At 43.0% G+C, this 18,701-nt stretch overlaps 1 protein-coding gene across 11 annotated transcripts in view; it reads left to right on the top strand.

Moving 5' to 3' along the window:
* Positions 1–18,701, top strand: part of LOC135551751 (focal adhesion kinase 1-like) — a 242,328-nt gene that overhangs the window by 149,638 nt on the left and 73,989 nt on the right. For 10 of the 11 annotated variants that reach the window (XM_064982961.1, XM_064982959.1, XM_064982957.1 and 7 more), the window contains 3 exons: positions 4,198–4,277; positions 4,399–4,461; positions 14,757–14,811. In XM_064982961.1, coding sequence (XP_064839033.1) covers positions 4,198–4,277; positions 4,399–4,461; positions 14,757–14,811 — 198 coding nt within the window. Of the gene's footprint in view, positions 1–4,197; positions 4,278–4,398; positions 4,462–13,698; positions 14,616–14,756; positions 14,812–18,701 lie in introns of those variants that run through there. The other variant, XM_064982963.1, reaches the window with a different exon arrangement.

Here is an 18,701-nt window from a genome sequence, read left to right as displayed (position 1 = left end):
GCTGATGAACTCTGGCAGCCCTAAAACCCACACACCCCAAAGCATTATCCATGGGAGTTGATTAACAGAGAGACAGCCTGGTTTCTAACAGGCCATTGACCACACTATTTCAAAGCATACTTGGCTAAGCCTATTTATTCAACAACACTGTAACCGCAGGCATATAGCACTTCTAACAGTGTGTGTGTGTATGTGTTTGTGCAGCCATGTGTGCAAATTGTGTGTGTGTGTGTCTGAGGGATCCAATCCTTTACTGTGTGTGTGGGAGTGTATGGGTGCAGTAGGGGGGAGGTATTAGGGCGTAACACACAGTGTGTAGCCACCCGCGGGGCTGTAGAAGCAGAGAGGTGAACTGGGTTAGTGAGCCTAGGGGGGCTCTGCCTGGTGTCTGGCACTCTGGGGAAGAGACTCTCCCTCCCATCCAGACAGGGGAAAAAAGAGGCCATTTTTACAGCAGTGAAAAACATTTGGGCTCACTTGTGAGTTTTACTCTTGTGGTTTTAAAATTCGAAAGGCACTTGCACATCTGAGCTATCTTTGTTTTAGGTGCATGGTAACAGTTGAATAACATGAGAGTAAAAAGAGGAAACCTGCACTCTGCTTTTCTGGTATCACTGCTTTGCTAGTATCACTGCTTTGCTAGTATCACTGCTTTGCTAGTATCACTGCTTTGCTAGTATCACTGCTTTGTTAGAATCACTGCTTTGCTGGTATCACTGCTTTGCTAGTATCACTGCTTTGCTAGTATCACTGCTTTGCTGGTATCACTGCTTTGCTGGTATCACTGCTTTGCTAGTATCACTGCTTTGCTAGTATCACTGCTTTGCTAGTATCACTGCTTTGTTAGAATCACTGCTTTGCTAGTATCACTGCTCTGTTAGTATCACTGCTCTGTTAGTATCACTGCTCTGTTAGTATCACTGCTCTGTTAGTATCACTGCGCTGTTAGTATCACTGCGCTGTTAGTATCACTGCGCTGTTAGTATCACTGCTCTGTTAGTATCACTGCTTTGCTTGTATCAGTGCTCTGTTAGTATCACTGCTCTGTTAGTATCACTGCTCTGTTAGTATCACTGCTCTGTTAGTATCACTGCTCTGTTAGTATCACTGCTCTGTTAGTATCACTGCTTTGCTAGTATCACTGCTCTGTTAGTATCACTGCTCTGTTAGTACCACTGCTTTGTTAGTATCACTGCTCTTGCTGTTATCACTGCTCTTGCTGGTATCACTGCTCTTGCTAGTATCACTGCTCTTGCTGGTATCACTGCTTTGCTAGTATCACTACTCTTGCTGGTATCACTGCTTTGCTAGTATCACTGCTCTTGCTGGTATTACTGCTGTGCTGGTTTCACTGCTTTGTTAGTATCACTGCTTTGCTGGTACCACTGCTCTTGCTGGTATCACTGCTTTGTTGGTACCACTGCTTTGCTGGTATCACTGCTCACGCTGGTATCACTGCTTTGCTGGTACCACTGCTTTGCTGGTACCACTGCTTTGCTGGTACCACTGCTTTGCTGGTACCACTGCTTTGCTGGTACCACTGCTTTGCTGGTATCACTGCTTTGCTAGTATCACTGCTTTGCTGGTATCACTGCTTTGCTGGTATCACTGCTTTGCTGGTACCACTGCTTTTTATTAAGTTTTGTGATTTTGCCTCGCTGCCTTCATCAGAGCTTTTTGAGAGCAGTGATACTAGCAAGAGCAGTGTGCTGGTTTCCTCTTTTTGCTCTCATGGTTTTGCTGAGTGCCAGCTGAGAGGAAAATGGTACTGATGGAAGGTGACCGGTCAGTGTTTGAAGGGCTAGTCATGGAGCATGAGAAGAGCTTCTGTCCTGAATCCAGTCTGGTGTGGAAGAACACCTTTAGGAAGCAGGATCTGTTTTCATGATCTACAGTGGCAGAATCAAAGTCTGTATTGGTGTTAGAATACATAGAGCCGGCGCTCAACATGACAAATGGGACATTCAGAGAGGACATAATAGCCTCTCGCTATCATTCAGAAGCAAACACTCATCTGTCTCAGGAAATGTCTCGCTCTGTGTCAGTCTGCTAGTGTTGTGTTGCTATCACTGCAGGTGCACCCACCCAGCCTTTATCAATCAATATCACCGTTAGGTTCTTATGGGCTGTTATTACGGGTGATAAGATTTAATGTTTCTGCCACTGTCTGTCTCTCTCTGGAGGGAGGGATGGATGGAGTGTATAGCAGTAAGGTCCCCCTCAATGCCTTTGTCCCCTGTGTTCTATCCTTCATTCTGGAAGTCAGTGTGTTATACCCCTCATTCTGGAAGTCAGTGTGTTCTACCCCTCTGTCTAGAAGTCAGTGTGTTCTATCCTTCATTCTAGAAGTCAGTGTGTTCTATCCTTCATTCTAGAAGTCAGTGTGTTCTATCCTTCATTCTAGAAGTCAGTGTGTTCTATCCTTCATTCTGGAAGTCAGTGTGTTCTACCCCTCATTCTAGAAGTCAGTGTGTTCTATCCTTCATTCTAGAAGTCGGTGTGTTCTATCCTTCATTCTAGAAGTCAGTGTGTTCTATCCTTCATTCTAGAAGTCAGTGTGTTCTATCCTTCATTCTAGAAGTCAGTGTGTTCTATCCTTCATTCTAGAAGTCAGTGTGTTCTATCCTTCATTCTATAAGTCAGTGTGTTCTATCCTTCATTCTGGAAGTCAGTGTGTTCTACCCCTCATTCTAGAAGTCAGTGTGTTCTATCCTTCATTCTAGAAGTCAGTGTGTTCTATCCTTCATTCTAGAAGTCAGTGTGTTCTATCCTTCATTCTAGAAGTCAGTGTGTTCTATCCTTCATTCTAGAAGTCAGTGTGTTCTATCCTTCATTCTAGAAGTCTGTGTGTTCTATCCCTCATTCTAGAAGTCAGTGTGTTCTATCCTTCATTCTAGAAGTCAGTGTGTTCTATCCTTCATTCTAGAAGTCAGTGTGTTCTATCCTTCATTCTAGAAGTCAGTGTGTTCTATCCCTCATTCTAGAAGTCTGTGTGTTCTATCCCTCATTCTAGAAGTCTGTGTGTTCTATCCTTCATTCTAGAAGTCAGTGTGTTCTATCCTTCATTCTAGAAGTCAGTGTGTTCTATCCTTCATTCTAGAAGTCAGTGTGTTCTATCCTTCATTCTAGAAGTCAGTGTGTTCTATCCTTCATTCTAGAAGTCAGTGTGTTCTATCCTTCATTCTAGAAGTCAGTGTGTTCTATCCTTCATTCTAGAAGTCAGTGTCTTCTATCCTTCATTCTAGAAGTCAGTGTGTTCTATCCTTCATTCTAGAAGTCAGTGTGTTCTATCCTTTATTCTAGAAGTCTGTGTGTTCTATCCCTCATTCTAGAAGTCAGTGTGTTCTACCCCTCCCTCTAGAAGACAGTGTTCATGTGTGACATCTGCTTGCTGTGCTCTGTGTAAAGCCCCCATACTCCCTCCATACAGAAACATCATGGCCCAGATTCACAAAACCTTCTTAAGAAGACATTTCTTCTCAACTGCAATTGTTTACTTAACTATAGAATGTTAAGTAAAGTTGCTATTCCTCTAAAAGGTTATTGGAAATGTTATTACGTTATTTCTTATGTTTCTCCTTAAGCAAAAAGTTAAAGTATTAGATTCTTGAAAATAACGTTATTGGATTTGTTCTTGGAAATGATGTTAATTCCAAGATAGCTAAACCCTTGTCTTAAACTCAGGGCAGTGAGAAAATAATCACAATCTTCATCTGAAAGTTTCAGTATTTATTATTTGACACTCAAGAACATGTTTTAGAACAATAATCTTAGTATGAAATATGCTAACATGATTGCTAGCTAGATAGCTAGCTAAAAAAGTTTGTAAGAAGATATTTGAGAAGTTTGTAAGAAAATCATGAAATCTTAATATATTGTTAAGGAATCGCACTGACAAACTATCTTATGAACTTCTTTTTTTTTGTTCTTAATAAGCTTCATACATTTTTGAGTATGAAGTGTTTTGTCAATCTGGGCCCCGGTCACCAGCTAGTCTTTAGTTTTTCAATACCAGAAAGTCAAGCATTTCTACGCTAAAGCCACCTGTTCATTGTGGTGTTGGTTGCAGTATTCTAGTCTCCCGTTCTAAAACCAAATCAAAATCAAATCAAAGTGTGTCGGTCATATGCACAGAAAAAACAAATACTAGTGCAATGGGGTTTAACACGAAAGCATGTCTTCGGTTCTGTCTTTCAGGTGAAAAATGACTACATGGTGGAGATAGCGGATCAGGTTGAGCAAGATGTTGCACTTAAGTTGGGATGCCTTGAGATCAGGTCAGTTTACAGTTATCCAAGATTGGTCAAATGTTCTGTTCTCTCATGGGCGCTAGCTAGCTCCCATGTTGTTACAGTTCTCATTGACACTCCCACTCACCAAGACATGTTTCCCTTACAGGAGATTCTTCCGGGAGATGCGAGGAAATGCCCTGGACAAAAAATCTAACTATGAACTATTAGAGTAAGTCCCCTTTTGGCTTGATTGTCATCTGTTAATGGCTTAGGTTTCTCTGCTCACTGTAGGAATCAACTATTCAGTCAATATTGTAGGTCTCTGTTGATCTTTACCCAGAAACAACAAGAGGAATTCCTATTAAGGGCAAATATAATGCATTTATTTATGTTAGCTCAAATATAATGTCCTGAGATATCCTACCTATATCTTTGATATCCTATAACCTCAATACACAAGATCATCTTGAAGTGGACTATTTGTACCTAGTACACTGAGATTAGTACCAATGGTATCAGCAGCCTTGCCTAGTGTGATAACGGGTTATATGATAACCATCCTTCATAAAGATCACGTAGGTCAACCTCGTGTGTTAACGGGTTATATGATAACCATCCCTCATAAATATCACGTAGGTCAACCTTGTGTGTTAACGGGTTATATGATAACCATCCCTCATAAATATCACGTAGGTCAACCTCGTGTGTTAACGGGTTATATGATAACCATCCCTCATAAATATCACGTAGGTCAACCTCGTGTGTTAACGGGTTATATGATAACCATCCCTCATAAATATCACGTAGGTCAACCTAGTGTGTTAACGGGTTATATGATAACCATCCCTCATAAATATCACGTAGGTCAACCTAGTGTGTTAACGGGTTATATGATAACCATCCCTCATAAATATCACGTAGGTCAACCTAGTGTGTTAACGGGTTATACAGTATGTGAACCAATCTTCATAAAGATCACGTAGGTCAGTGGTTCTCAAACCTCTCCTGGGGACCAACAGATGTTTCACAATGTTGTTGTAGCCCTGAACTAACTCACCTGATTCAACTAGTCAAGGGCTTAATGACGAGTTGACAATCTGAATCAGGTGTGCAAGCTGTGGAAGAGTTCAAATACCTGGAACATCTGGGAGTCCCCGAGGAGAGGTTTGAGATCCCCTGACAAAACCCCCTCCAGGGTCTTAGGTCTGCGGGCCAACATGCTTGTCTGAGCTATGCTATTTGATAAAGTTTGAAAGGTCACCTTAAGTCATGCCTGTTTCTAACAATGCATTCCAATTAGTCCTTTTGTCATGTGCTCAGGCCTTCAGTCTCTAACTAGGCTAATCACTAACATCCCTCTCTCTTTTCTCTCTGTATTGATTGAAAAAAATGGAGGTGCCTTCATACATGTTATGCCTGATGGATGAATAGGAGAGGGGGAGAGAGACCAAGACCTCATATTGTGTTCTGCCTCCTTTCAGAGGGAAGAATCTCTCTCACACCTCCTTCCTTATGCAGGGAAAATGTATGGCTGCATCCCAAAATGACACACGATTCCATCCCAAAATGGCACACGATTCCCTACATAGTGCACTATGAAGCCCTATGGACCCTGGTCAAACGTAGTACACTATAAAGGGTGCCATTTGGGACGTAACCCAATGTCCTACTTGGCTGGCTCCAAGGATATGCAAAGTTAAGGGATTTATTAATTCCACTGGGCCTGCGGGAAGGTTGTAAGGCAGGGTACTGCTAGCTGAGAAACATGCCTAACAAGATATGCAGACATGGGGCTCATTGTGTTGGCTAGCATTAGTTACAGGTCAATCAATCCACTTACCCACATGCACAAAGCCCAGCACTGAGGGGGAAGGGGAGGAAAGGAAGGGGAGAGGAACAGAGAGGAGAGAAGGGGAGATATGGGAAGGAGAGAAAGAGAGAAAGAGGAGGAGGAGGAGAGGAACCGAGAGGAGGAGAAAGAGAGGAGAGGAGGAGATAAGGGTGGATATGGGAAGAGAGGGAGAGAGAAAGAAAGGGTAGCAGGGACACTCCAATCAGAGAGTACTTCCAGTCTGGGTGACTGATGGAGGGAGAGAAAGGGGAAGGAGAGGAGAGAAAGGGGAAGGAGAGGAGAGAAAGGGGAAGGAGAGGAGAGAAAGGGGAAGGAGAGGAGAGAAAGGGGAAGGAGAGGAGAGAAAGGGGAAGGAGAGGAGGGAAAGAGGGAGGTTCTGTAACGGTCTTCATGCGGTGAAAGAGAGTTGGACCAAAATGCAGCGTGTAGATTGCGATCCATGTTTAATGAACAAACGTAAACACGAATCAAATACAAATACTACAAAAACAAAGAACGTAATGAACGTAACGAAAACCGAAACAGCCTATACTTGTGTAAGCTAACACAGAGACAGGAACAAGGACACTAAGGACAATCACCCACAAAACACACAAAGAATATGGCTGCCTAAATATGGTTCCCAATCAGAGACAACGATAATCACCTGACTCTGATTTAGAACCGCCTCAGGCAGCCATAGACTAACACTAGACATCCCACAAAACCCCAAGACAAAAACACACCACAATAACCCATGTCACACCCTGGCCTGACCAAATAAATGAAGAATAAACATAATATATTTCGACCAGGGCGTGACAGGTTCAACCTGGGAAACTTGGATTACTGTAGTGCCTGGGATTAATACTGAGCATGGGGAAAATCATAATGTTGTGTTTCAGCACTGCTTAAACTACAGAACAGGTTTCCTCTTGATTTAACATAGCTGGGCTACTTCCTACATCCTTTCGTCATTATACTACATACATCCCCTAAGTGCCAATCTGTTTGTGCCATCGTGCCAACTCATTGTCGTGGCATACAGATCCTCAAATACACCTACAGTGTCTTGAGAAAGTATTCAAACCCCTTGACTTTTCCCACATTTTCTTGTTACAGCCTGAATTTAAAATGGACTAAATTGAGATTTTGTGTCACTGGCCTACACACAATACTCCATAATGTCAAAGTGGTATCGGTACCAAGTCAGTGTGCAGCGGTACAGGTTAGTTGAGGTCATTTGTAAATGTAGGTAGGGGTGAAGTGGCTATGCATAGATAATAAACAGCGAGTCGCAGTAGTGTAAAAACAAATGGGGGGGGGGGGTCAATGTAAATAGACTGGTGGCCATTTGATCAATTGTTCAGCAGTCTTATGGCTTGGGATTAGAAGCTGTTAAGGAGCCTTCGGTCCTCGACTTGGCGCTCCGGTATCGCTTGCCATGCGGTAGCAGAGAAAACAGTCTGATTTAGGTGACTGGAGTCTCTGACAATCTTTTGGGCTTTGCTCTGACACCGCCTAGTATATAGGTCCTGGATGGCAGGAAGCTTGGCCCCAGTGATGTACTGGGCCGTATGCACTACCCTCTAACACCTTACGGTCAGATGCCGAGAAGTTGCCATACCAGGCGGTGATGCAACCGGTCAGGATGCTATCGATGGTGCAGCTGTAGAATGTTTTGAGGATCTGGGGACCCATGCCAAATATTTTCAGTCTCCTGAGGGGAAAGGGGTGTTGTCGTGCACTCTTCACAATTGTCTTGGTGTATTTGGACCATGATAGTTCATTGATGATGTGCACACCAAGGAACTTGGAACTCTCGACCCGCTCCACTACAGCCCCGTCGATGTTAATTGGGGCCTGTTGGGCCGAGCCTTTCCTGTAGGCCACGATCAGCTCCTTAGTCTTGCTCACGTTGAGGGAGAGGTTGTTTTCCTGGAACCACACTGCCAGGTCTCTAACTTCCTCGATATAGGCTGTCTCATTGTTGCCGGTGATCATGCCTACCACTGTTGCATAGACTCACTGTGTGTGCAATAATAGTGTTTAACAAGATTTTTGAATGACTACCTCATCTCTGTACCCCACACAAACAATTATCTGTATGGTCCCTCAGTCGAGCAGTGAATTTCAAACACTTATTCAACCACAAAGACCAGGGAGGTTTTCCAATGCCTCACAACGAAGGACACCTATTGGTAGATGGGTAAAAAAATAAAGCTAACATTGATTATCTCTTTAAGCATGGTGCAGTTATTAATTACACTTTGGATGGTGTATCAATACACCCAGTCACTACAAAGATACAGGTGTCCTTCCTAACTCAGTTGCCGGAGAGGAAGGAAACCTTCCAATAATAGTTTGTTTAATAGCTGTGATAGGAGAAAACTGAGGATGGACCAACAAAATTGTAGTTACTACACAATACTAACCTAAATGACAGCATGAAAAGGAGGCCTGTACACAATAAAAAATATTCTAAAACATGCATCCTGTTTGCAATAAGGCACTAAAGTAAAACTGCAAAAGGAAATGTCAAAGAAATTAATTTTATCTCCTGAATACAAAGTGGTATGTTTGGGGAAAATCCAACACAACACATTACTGATTACTACTCTTCATATTTTCAAGCATGGGGGTGGCTGCATCATGTTATGGGTATGCTTGTCATCGGCAAGGACAAGGGATTTTTTTTAGGTTAAAAGAATAGAGCAAAGCATAGGCATGATCCTAGAGGAAAACCTGGTTGTCTGCTTTCCAACAGATACGGGGAAATACATGTGCCTTTCAGAAGAACAATGACCTAAAACACAAGGCCAAATATACACTGGAGTTGCTTACCAAGATGACATTGAATGTCCCTGAGTGGCATAGTTACAGTTTTGACTTAAATCGGCTTTAGAATCTATGGCAAGACTTGAACATGCCTGTCTAGCAATGATCAACAACCAACTTGACAGAGCTTGAAGAATACAAAAAATAAAGTGCAAATATTGTACAATCCAGTTGTGCAAAGCTCTTCGAGACATACCTAGAAAGACTCACAGCTGTAATCGCTGCCAAAGGTAATTCTAACATGTATTGACTCAGGGGGGTAGATAATTTATGTAAATTAGACATTTCTGTATTTCATTTTCAATAAATTTGCTAAAATGTTTTCACTTTGTTATTATGGGGTATTGTGTATAGATATGTATATATATTGAATCCATTTTTAATTCAGACTATATCACAGCAAAATATGTAATAAGGCAAGGGGTTACCAGCAAAGCTTCATCATGTTAATGCCAAGGCAGCATCCATTTTCTGGCAGCTTTTCTGGCCCTGGCCTTATAAATGATGTTGATTGATTCTGGCCGGCGGAACGCAAATGGCCATGGGAGCGCCTCGTGTTTTAACAAGCTATCTTTTCATAGAGCCCTTATGATGAATTGATTGTGTGGGAGGGAGGAATTTAAAGGCTTTAAAACCTACACTGTGACTCTTCTTCTCTACTCTACTCCATCTCAAGGACCCCCCCCCCTCTCTCTCTCTCTCTCTCTCTCTCTCTCTCTCTCTCTCTTTCACTCTCTCTCTCTCTCTCTCTCTCTCTCTCTCTCTCTCTCTTTCACTCTCTCTCTCTCTCTCTCTCTCTCTCTCTCTCTATATATATATATATATATATATATCTGTCTATATATATCTCTCTCTCTCTCTCTCTCAGGTCTTCTTCCCTGCAAACCTGTCTCTCTCCCTTTCTCTCTCTCAGGTCTTCTTCCCTGCAAACCTGTCTCTCTCCCTTTCTCTCTCTCTCTGGTTAGTCATTAGCCAATGTCGTGTTTAGCTGTTTTTACATCCCCCTTTCTCCGTAAACAGGCCGATGAGCTACAGTATTCAGAAGGTATTAATAACCCTTGAATTATTCCACATTTTGTTGTTTTACAGCCTAAATTAAATAGACTGCTTTTCTACTAATAAAACCCCATAATGACAAAGTGAAAACATGTTTTTATCAATTTTAGCAAATGTATTTAAAATGAAATATCTAATTTACTTAAGTATTCATACAACTGACTCAATGCATGTTAGAATCACCTTTGGCGGTGATTACATCTGTGAGTGTTTCTGGGTGAGTCTCCAAGAGCTTTGCACAACTGGACTGTGCAACATTTTCCCATTTATTATTTTAAAAATTATTCAAGTTGGTTGTTAATCATTGCTTGACAACCTTTTTCAAGTCTTGCCCTAGATTTTGAAGCCGATTTAAGTCAAAACTGTAACTATGCCACTCAGGGACATTCAATGTCGTCTTGGTAAGCAACTCCTGCGTTGCTGGCCTTGTGAAAGGTGAATTCATCTTCCAGTGTCCGGTGGAAAGCAGACTGAACCAGATGTACCTCTAGGATCTTGCCTGTGCTTAGCTCCATCCGTAGATTTTTTTTTATCTTGAATAGCTCCCCAGTCCTTAATGATTACAGGCGTACCCATGACATGATGCAGCCACCACTTTGCTTGAAAATATAACATTTGTTTTCAGGACAATTGTTTTGCAGTGTTACTTTAGAGCCTTATTGCAAACAGGATGTATGTTTTGGAATATTTTTTATTCTGTACAGGCGTGCGTCTTTTCACTGTCATTTAGGTTAGTATTGTGGAGTCATTTCAATGTTGTTGAGCCATCCTCAGTTTTCTCCTATCACAGCCATTAAACTATGTAACTGTCTTAAAGTCTCCATTGGCTTTCCTCTCCTTCCTCTGTGTTTGAAATTCGCTGCCTGACTATGGGTCCTGTCATTCAAAAATCTTGTTAAAAACTATTATTGCACACAGACGGAGTCCATGCAACTTATTATGTGACTTGTGCACATTTTTACTCCTGAACTAATTTGTCAAAATTTCCCTTTGACATTATGGGGTATTGTGTTTAGGCCAACAAAAAAACAGTATATTTCATCAATTTCAATTCAGGTTTTAACACAACAAAATGTGGAAAAAGTTCAGGGGTGTGAATACTTTCTGAAGGCACTATGTTTTGTGACTAACAGCAGGTACAGCAGGTACATTTCTCATAAGAAACTAGCTCCCTGGTACACAGAAAATACCCGAGCTCTGAAGCAAGCTTCCAGAAAATTGGAACGGAAATGGCGCCACACCAAACTGGAAGTCTTCCGTCTAGCTTGGAAAGACAGTACCGTGCAGTACCGAAGAGCCCTTACTGCTGCTCGATCATCCTATTTTTCTAACTTAATTGAGGACAATAAGAACAATCCAAAATTCCTTTTTGATACGGTCGCAAAGCTAACTAAAAAGCAGCATTCCCCAAGAGAGGATGACTTTCACTTTAGCAGTGATAAATTCATGAACTTCTTTGAGGAAAAAATTATGATTATTAGAAAGCAAATTACAGACTCCTCCTTAAATCTGCGTATTCCTTCAAAGCTCAGTTGTCCTGAGTCTGCACAACTCTGCGTGGACCTAGGATCAAGAGAGACGCTCAAGTGTTTTAGTACTATATCTCTTGACACAATGATGAAAATAATCATGGCCTCTAAACCTTCAAGCTGCTTACTGGACCCTATTCCAACTAAACTACTGAAAGAGCTGCTTCCTGTGCTTGGCCCTCCTATGTTGAACATAATAAACGGCTCTCTATCCACCGGATGTGTACCAAACTCACTAAAAGTGGCAGTAATAAAGCCTCTCTTGAAAAAGCCAAACCTTGACCCAGAAAATATAAAAAACTATCGGCCTATATCGAATCTTCCATTCCTCTCAAAAATCTTAGAAAAGGCTGTTGCTCAGCAACTCACTGCCTTCCTGAAGACAAACAATGTATATGAAATGCTTCAGTCTGGTTTTAGACCCCATCATAGCACTGAGACGGCACTTGTGAAGGTGGTAAATGACATTTTAATGGCATCGGACCGAGGCTCTGCATCTGTCCTCGTGCTCCTAGACCTTAGTGCTGCTTTTGATACCATCGATCACCACATTCTTTTGGAGAGATTGGAAACCCAAATTGGTCTACACGGTCAAGTTCTGGCCTGGTTTAGATCTTATCTGTCGGAAAGATATCAGTTTGTCTCTGTGGATGGTTTGTCCTCTGACAAATCAACTGTAAATTTCGGTGTTCCTCAAGGTTCCGTTTTAGGACCGCTGTTGTTTTCACTATATATTTTACCTCTTGGGGATGTTATTCGAAAACATAATGTTAACTTTCACTGCTATGCGGATGATACACAGCTGTACATTTCAATGAAACATGGTGAAGCCCCAAAATTGCCCTCGCTAGAAGCATGTGTTTCAGACATAAGGAAGTGGATGGCAGCAAACTTTCTACTTTTAAACTCGGATAAAACAGAGATGCTTGTTCTAGGTCCCAAGAAACAAAGAGATCTTCTGTTGAATCTGACAATTAATCTTAATGGTTGTACAGTCATCTCAAATAAAACTGTGAAGGACCTCGGCGTTACTCTGGACCCTGATCTCTCTTTTGAAGAACATATCAAGACCATTTCAAGGACAGCTTTTTTCCATCTACGTAACATTGCAAAAATCAGAAACTTTCTGTCCAAAAATGATGCAGAAAAATTAATCCATGCTTTTGTCACTTCTAGGTTAGACTACTGCAATGCTCTACTTTCCGGCTACCCGGATAAAGCACTAAATAAACTTCAGTTAGTGCTAAATACGGCTGCTAGAATCCTGACTAGAACCAAAAAATTTGATCATATTACTCCAGTGCTAGCCTCCCTACACTGGCTTCCTGTCAAAGCAAGGGCTGATTTCAAGGTTTTACTGCTAACCTACAAAGCATTGCATGGGCTTGCTCCTACCTATCTCTCTGATTTGGTCCTGCCGTACATACCTACACGTACGCTACGGTCACAAGACGCAGGCCTCCTAATTGTCCCTAGAATTTCTAAGCAAACAGCTGGAGGCAGGGCTTTCTCCTATAGAGCTCCATTTTTATGGAACGGTCTGCCTACCCATGTCAGAGACGCAAACTCGGTCTCAACCTTTAAGTCTTTACTGAAGACTCATCTCTTCAGTGGGTCATATGATTGAGTGTAGTCTGGCCCAGGAGTGGGAAGGTGAACGGAAAGGCTCTGGAGCAACGAACCACCCTTGCTGTCTCTGCCTGGCCGGTTCCCCTCTTTCCACTGGGATTCTCTGCCTCTAACCCTATTACAGGGGCTGAGTCACTGGCTTGCTGGGGCTCTCTCATGCCGTCCCTGAGGGGGTGCGTCACCTGAGTGGGTTGATTCACTGATGTGGTCATCCTGTCTGGGTTGGCGCCCCCCCCCCCTTGGGTTGTGCCGTGGCGGAGATCTTTGCGGGCTATACTCAGCTTTGTCTCAGGATGGTAAGTTGGTGGTTGAAGATATCCCTCCAGTGGTGTGGGGGCTGTGCTTTGGCATAGTGGGTGGGGTTATATCCTTCCTGTTTGGCCCTGTCCGGGGGTGTCCTCGGGTGGGGCCACAGTGTCTCCTGACCCCTCCTGTCTCAGCCTTCAGTATTTATGCTGCAGTAGTTTATGTGTCGGGGGGCTGGGGTCAGTTTGTTATATCTGGAGTACTTCTCCTGTCCAATTCGGTGTCCTGTGTGAATCTAAGTGTGCGTTCTCTAATTCTCTCCTTCTCTCTCTCGGAGGACCTGAGCCCTAGGACCATGCCCCAGGACTACCTGACATGATGACTCCTTGCTGTCCCCAGTCCACCTGGCCGTGCTGCTGCTCCAGTTTCAACTGACCTGAGCCCTAGGACCATGCCCCAGGACTACTTGACATGATGACTCCTTGCTGTCCCCAGTCCACCTGGCCGTGCTGCTGCTCCAGTTTCAACTGTTCTGCCTTATTATTATTCGACCATGCTGGTCATTTATGAACATTTGAACATCTTGGCCATGTTCTGTTATAATCTCTACCCGGCACAGCCAGAAGAGGACTGGCCACCCCACATAGCCTGGTTCCTCTCTAGGTTTCTTCCTAGGTTTTGGCTTTTCTAGGGAGTTTTTCCTAGCCACCGTGCTTCTACACCTGCATTGCTTGCTGTTTGGGGTTTTAGGCTGGGTTTCTGTACAGCACTTTGAGATATCAGCTGATGTACGAAGGGCTATATAAATAAATTTGATTTGATTTGAGGTAGCCTAGCGGTTAAGAGCATTGGGGGAGTAACCGAAAGTTCGAATGGTTCGAAATCCCGAGCCGACTACGTGGAAAATCTGTCAATGTACTCTTGAGCAAGGCACTTATCCCTAATTGCCCCTGTGAGTTTAGATAAGAGTGTCTGCTAATTACTAAAATGGCAATGTCAACTGCAGAGGCCTGAGCTGCAGTATTCACGTTAGATACTGTATGTCCCACTAATGACCCTGAGTAAATGGATGTGTTTCTCTCCTGTTTCCCTGGTAGATCAGTATCAGAGAGTTAAAATTCTGAGACGGGTGAAGTTTCCACTAAGTACACATCTAGGATCAGCTTCCAATCCTGACCTTAACTATTAGTGTGGAAAATGCAAAACTGACCCAAGATCAGCATTTAGGGGCAACTTCATCCTCCACCAATTCAGTCAGTGGACTATGTGGATGTGTGGATATTCATCCAAAAGTAGACAATTAGCATTCATTGCTAAAGTGAAAGTTTTGCATTCTCATGTGTCTTGCTTTTCCTCTGCTGTCTTGCTTTTCCTCTGCTCTTTTTTTCTTTACAGAAAAGACGTGGGCTTAAGAAGATTCTTCCCCAAGAGTTTACTGGATTCAGTCAAGGTGAGATGATGCTTCAGAAACATTTCCTTATTCTTCCAGAGTTGTTGATGAGAAAACATCTCTAAGGTCCAGTCAGTCTCCAATGTATTCTCCGAGATAGCACCAGCTTCATGTCAATGTACCACGCACTGAAGATTCCATATTTCATTTCCTGCCCTCTGAAGTGTCTTATGGTACTGGGCTCTTTGTTCCAACCTTGTACATGCAGAGTTGGCCTAGTTCTCGGCTTAGCCTCCCTCGTACATACAGGCCTGTGTGTGTGTGTGTGTGGGGGGGGGGGGGGGGGGTTTAGCCCCAGCTGAATCAAACCCACTCATCTGTCAACTCCTCTCATCTCACTAGACAACAGCACCCGACATCCACTGAGAAAAAACCAGAGGGAGAATGATGCTATTTACTGTAATATATAGGCTAGCTAAAAACCAGTGGGAAAAAGATGCAATTTACTGTAATATTTAGGCTAGCTAAAAACCAGTGGGAAAATGATGCTATTTACTGTAATATTTAGGCTAGCTAAAAACCAGTGGGAAAATGATGCTATTTACTGTAATATTTAGGCTAGCTAAAAACCAGTGGGTAAATTATGCTATTTACTGTAAATATAGGCTAGCTAAAAATCAGTGGGTAAATTATGCTATTTACTGTAATATATAGGCTAGCTAAAAACCAGTGGGCAAATTATGCTATTTACTGTAATATATAGGCTAGCTAAAAACCAGTGGGCAAATTATGCTATTTACTGTAATATATAGGCTAGCTAAAAATCAGTGGGTAAATTATGCTATTTACTGTAATATATAGGCTAGCTAAAAACCAGTGGGAAAATGATGCTATTTACTGTAATATTTAGGCTAGCTAAAAACCAGTGGGTAAATTATGCTATTTACTGTAATATATAGGCTAGCTAAAAACCAGTGGGGAATTATACAAATTTACTGTAATATATAGGCTAGCTAAAAACCAGTGGGCAAATTATGCTATTTACTGTAATATATAGGCTAGCTAAAAACCAGTGGGCAAATTATGCTATTTACTGTAATATATAGGCTAGCTAAAAACCAGTGGGTAAATTATGCTATTTACTGTAATATATAGGCTAGCTAATAACCAGTGGGTAAATTATGCTATTTACTGTAATATATAGGCTAGACCCATGCACAGCCTAGTACACAGTTGGGTATTTTGTGTTATTGGACTAGTCAGTTTAAGCAACTCCTGAAAGGGTAATTGCGCATCTGTCTGTCTGCCTGCCATTGGCCGAATCCACTAATGCCTGTGTGTATGTGTGTGTATGCACCCACGCTCCCCAGCTGTGTTTGTGTGTGATGTGATGGATTTACAGCACGTGTGTGGGTGTACATAGCTGTTGGGCCACAATGGAGCAGGCGTGATCGTGGGGCCCAATGACCCGAGAGGGGTGGGGGGCGTGGGTGCCTGGCAGTTAGAGAAAGAGGGGTGGACAGATGCTCTACCCGAGGGTGGGGGTGGCGCCTGACCCCACAGCCCCACAGATCACTGCTAAACCTACTTTATTGTTTTCCCTCCACCAATGGTGCAAGGGAACGTGTAGTTTATTAGGATCCCTATTAGCTACTGCACATGCAGCAGCTACTCTTCCTGGGGTCCACATAAAACATAGAAATACATGACAAAGTACAGAACAGTTATTAAATATACAAATAAATTACAGCAAAAATACTATTTACACTCTATTCATACATATTCTTATCTACAATCTTTAGAAAGAGGAGAGGCACTATGATACAAAGGGAGGAGGGGGCATTCTGGGTAGGAAGGACCTCCTTCTGTCAGGCCTCAATCACCCTCCCCTCTGTCATCCATCCATCATCCATCCCCCGACTATCCACTCTGTTGTTAGTTATCTTTAGCATAGAAACCCAATGACCCTTCATCACCCCCAATTGTGTGTGTGTGTGTGTGTGTGTGTGTGTGACAAATATGCATGCAAAAAGCTGTATGATTCGACTGAAGATGAAGCCTCTGGCTCTGGGAGTTTAAAAACCATGATCGTCCTCACACTGTTAATTCCTGCAAATGCCTTTTCCCCACAATGACGTGATTAACAGATCAAATTCTCATTGACACCCATGCATAGACAGACAAATAGGTAAACACACACACACACACACTCCAGACCCCTCCTCTCTTGATGACCAGAAAAATGTTCTGGTGGTTATTCCCGCCCCTATCCACTCTGCTGGACAGAGTACATTACCTGGCAGATGGCTGGGGTCCTAATATACACATCCAAAGCATAATCTAATTAGGCAATAAAATAAATGATTGATTTCACAGAGGTGACATTTGCATAATTAGCATCCCCAGGCTTACTGGAGAAGGTTTCCATTTCGACCAATGAGGACAGGTTCCCGTGGTAAAAGTAGGGGGAAACTAGCATTTAATTATTTTGCCAGAGTCAACAATGGCTGCCTCCCAAATGGCACCCTATTCTCTATGGGCCCTGGTCAATAGTAGTGCACCCTATTCCCTATGGGCCCTGGTCAATAGTAGTGCACCCTATTCCCTATGGGCCCTGGTCAATAGTAGTGCACCCTATTCCCTATGGGCCCTGGTCAATAGTAGTGCACCCTATTCCCTATGGGCCCTGGTAAATAGTAGTGCACCCTATTCCCTATGGGCCCTGGTCAATAGTAGTGCACCCTATTCCCTATGGGCCCTGGTCAATAGTAGTGCACTATATAAGGAATAGGGTGCCATTTAGTTTTTTTGTTAAGTGACTTAGAATGAAGCACTTGTGTGGTCTAATGTCTCTATCTTGTTAAATCTCCTTTTCCTGGAGAAATCCTGATGGGTATTTGAACAGACTAAAAAAGCCCAGTAAACTACACTACATGACCAAAAGTATGTGGACACCTGCTCATCGAACATCTCATTTCAAAATCATGGGCATGAATATGGAGTTGGTCCACCCTTTGCTGCTATAACAGCCTCCACTCTTCTGGGAAGGCTTTCCACTAGATATTGGAACATTGCTGTGGGGACTTGTTTCCATTTAGCCAGAAGAGCATTCGTGAGGTCGGGCACTGATGTTGGGTGGTTAGGCCTGGCTCGCAGTCAGCATTCCTATTCATCCCAAAGGTGATCGATGGGGTTGACTTCAGGTTCTGGACTATGCCAGTTCTGGACTTACTAGATTTACAACTCGTTTTTCTGGATCTACGTCAAGTAATGCAAGGGGAAACAATGGCACAGTAGCCATTTCGGAAAGGGGTGTGGAGGACCACATACACACCATAGTAATCATGCCAGTCAAGTTCCACACTGATCTCGAGCACAGAATCGTCTAGAATGTCATTTTATGCTGTAGCGTTAAGATTTCCCTTCACTGGAACTAAGGGGCCGAGCCCGAACCATGAAAAACAGCCCCAGATCATTATTCCTCCTCCACCAAACTTCACAGTTGGCACTAAGCATTGGGACAAGTAGCGTTCTCCTGGCATCCACCGAACCCAGATTTGTCCGTCGGACTGCCAGGTGGTGAAGCGTGATTCATCACTCCAGAGAACACGTTTCCACTGCTCCAGAGTCCAATGGTGGCAAACTTTACATCACTCCAGCTGACGCTTGGCATCGCACATGGTGATCTTAGGCTTGTGTGCGTCTGCTCGGCCATGGAAACCCATTTCATGAAGCTCCCGACGAACAGTTATTGTGCTTACGTTGCTTCCAGAGGCAGTTTGGAACTCGGTAGTGAGTGTTGCCACCGAGGACAGAAGATTTTTACGCGCTAAGCGTTTCAGCACTCTGCGGTCCCGTTCTGTGAGCTTGTGGTCTACCACTTCGTGGCTGAGCTGTTGTTGCTCCTAGACGTTTTCACTTCACAATAACAGCACTTACAGTTGACCTGG

This window comes from Oncorhynchus masou, chromosome 13, assembly GCF_036934945.1.
Source record: "Oncorhynchus masou masou isolate Uvic2021 chromosome 13, UVic_Omas_1.1, whole genome shotgun sequence".
Lineage (NCBI taxonomy): Eukaryota > Metazoa > Chordata > Actinopteri > Salmoniformes > Salmonidae > Oncorhynchus > Oncorhynchus masou.
This window is presented reverse-complemented; position numbering and strand designations above follow the sequence as displayed.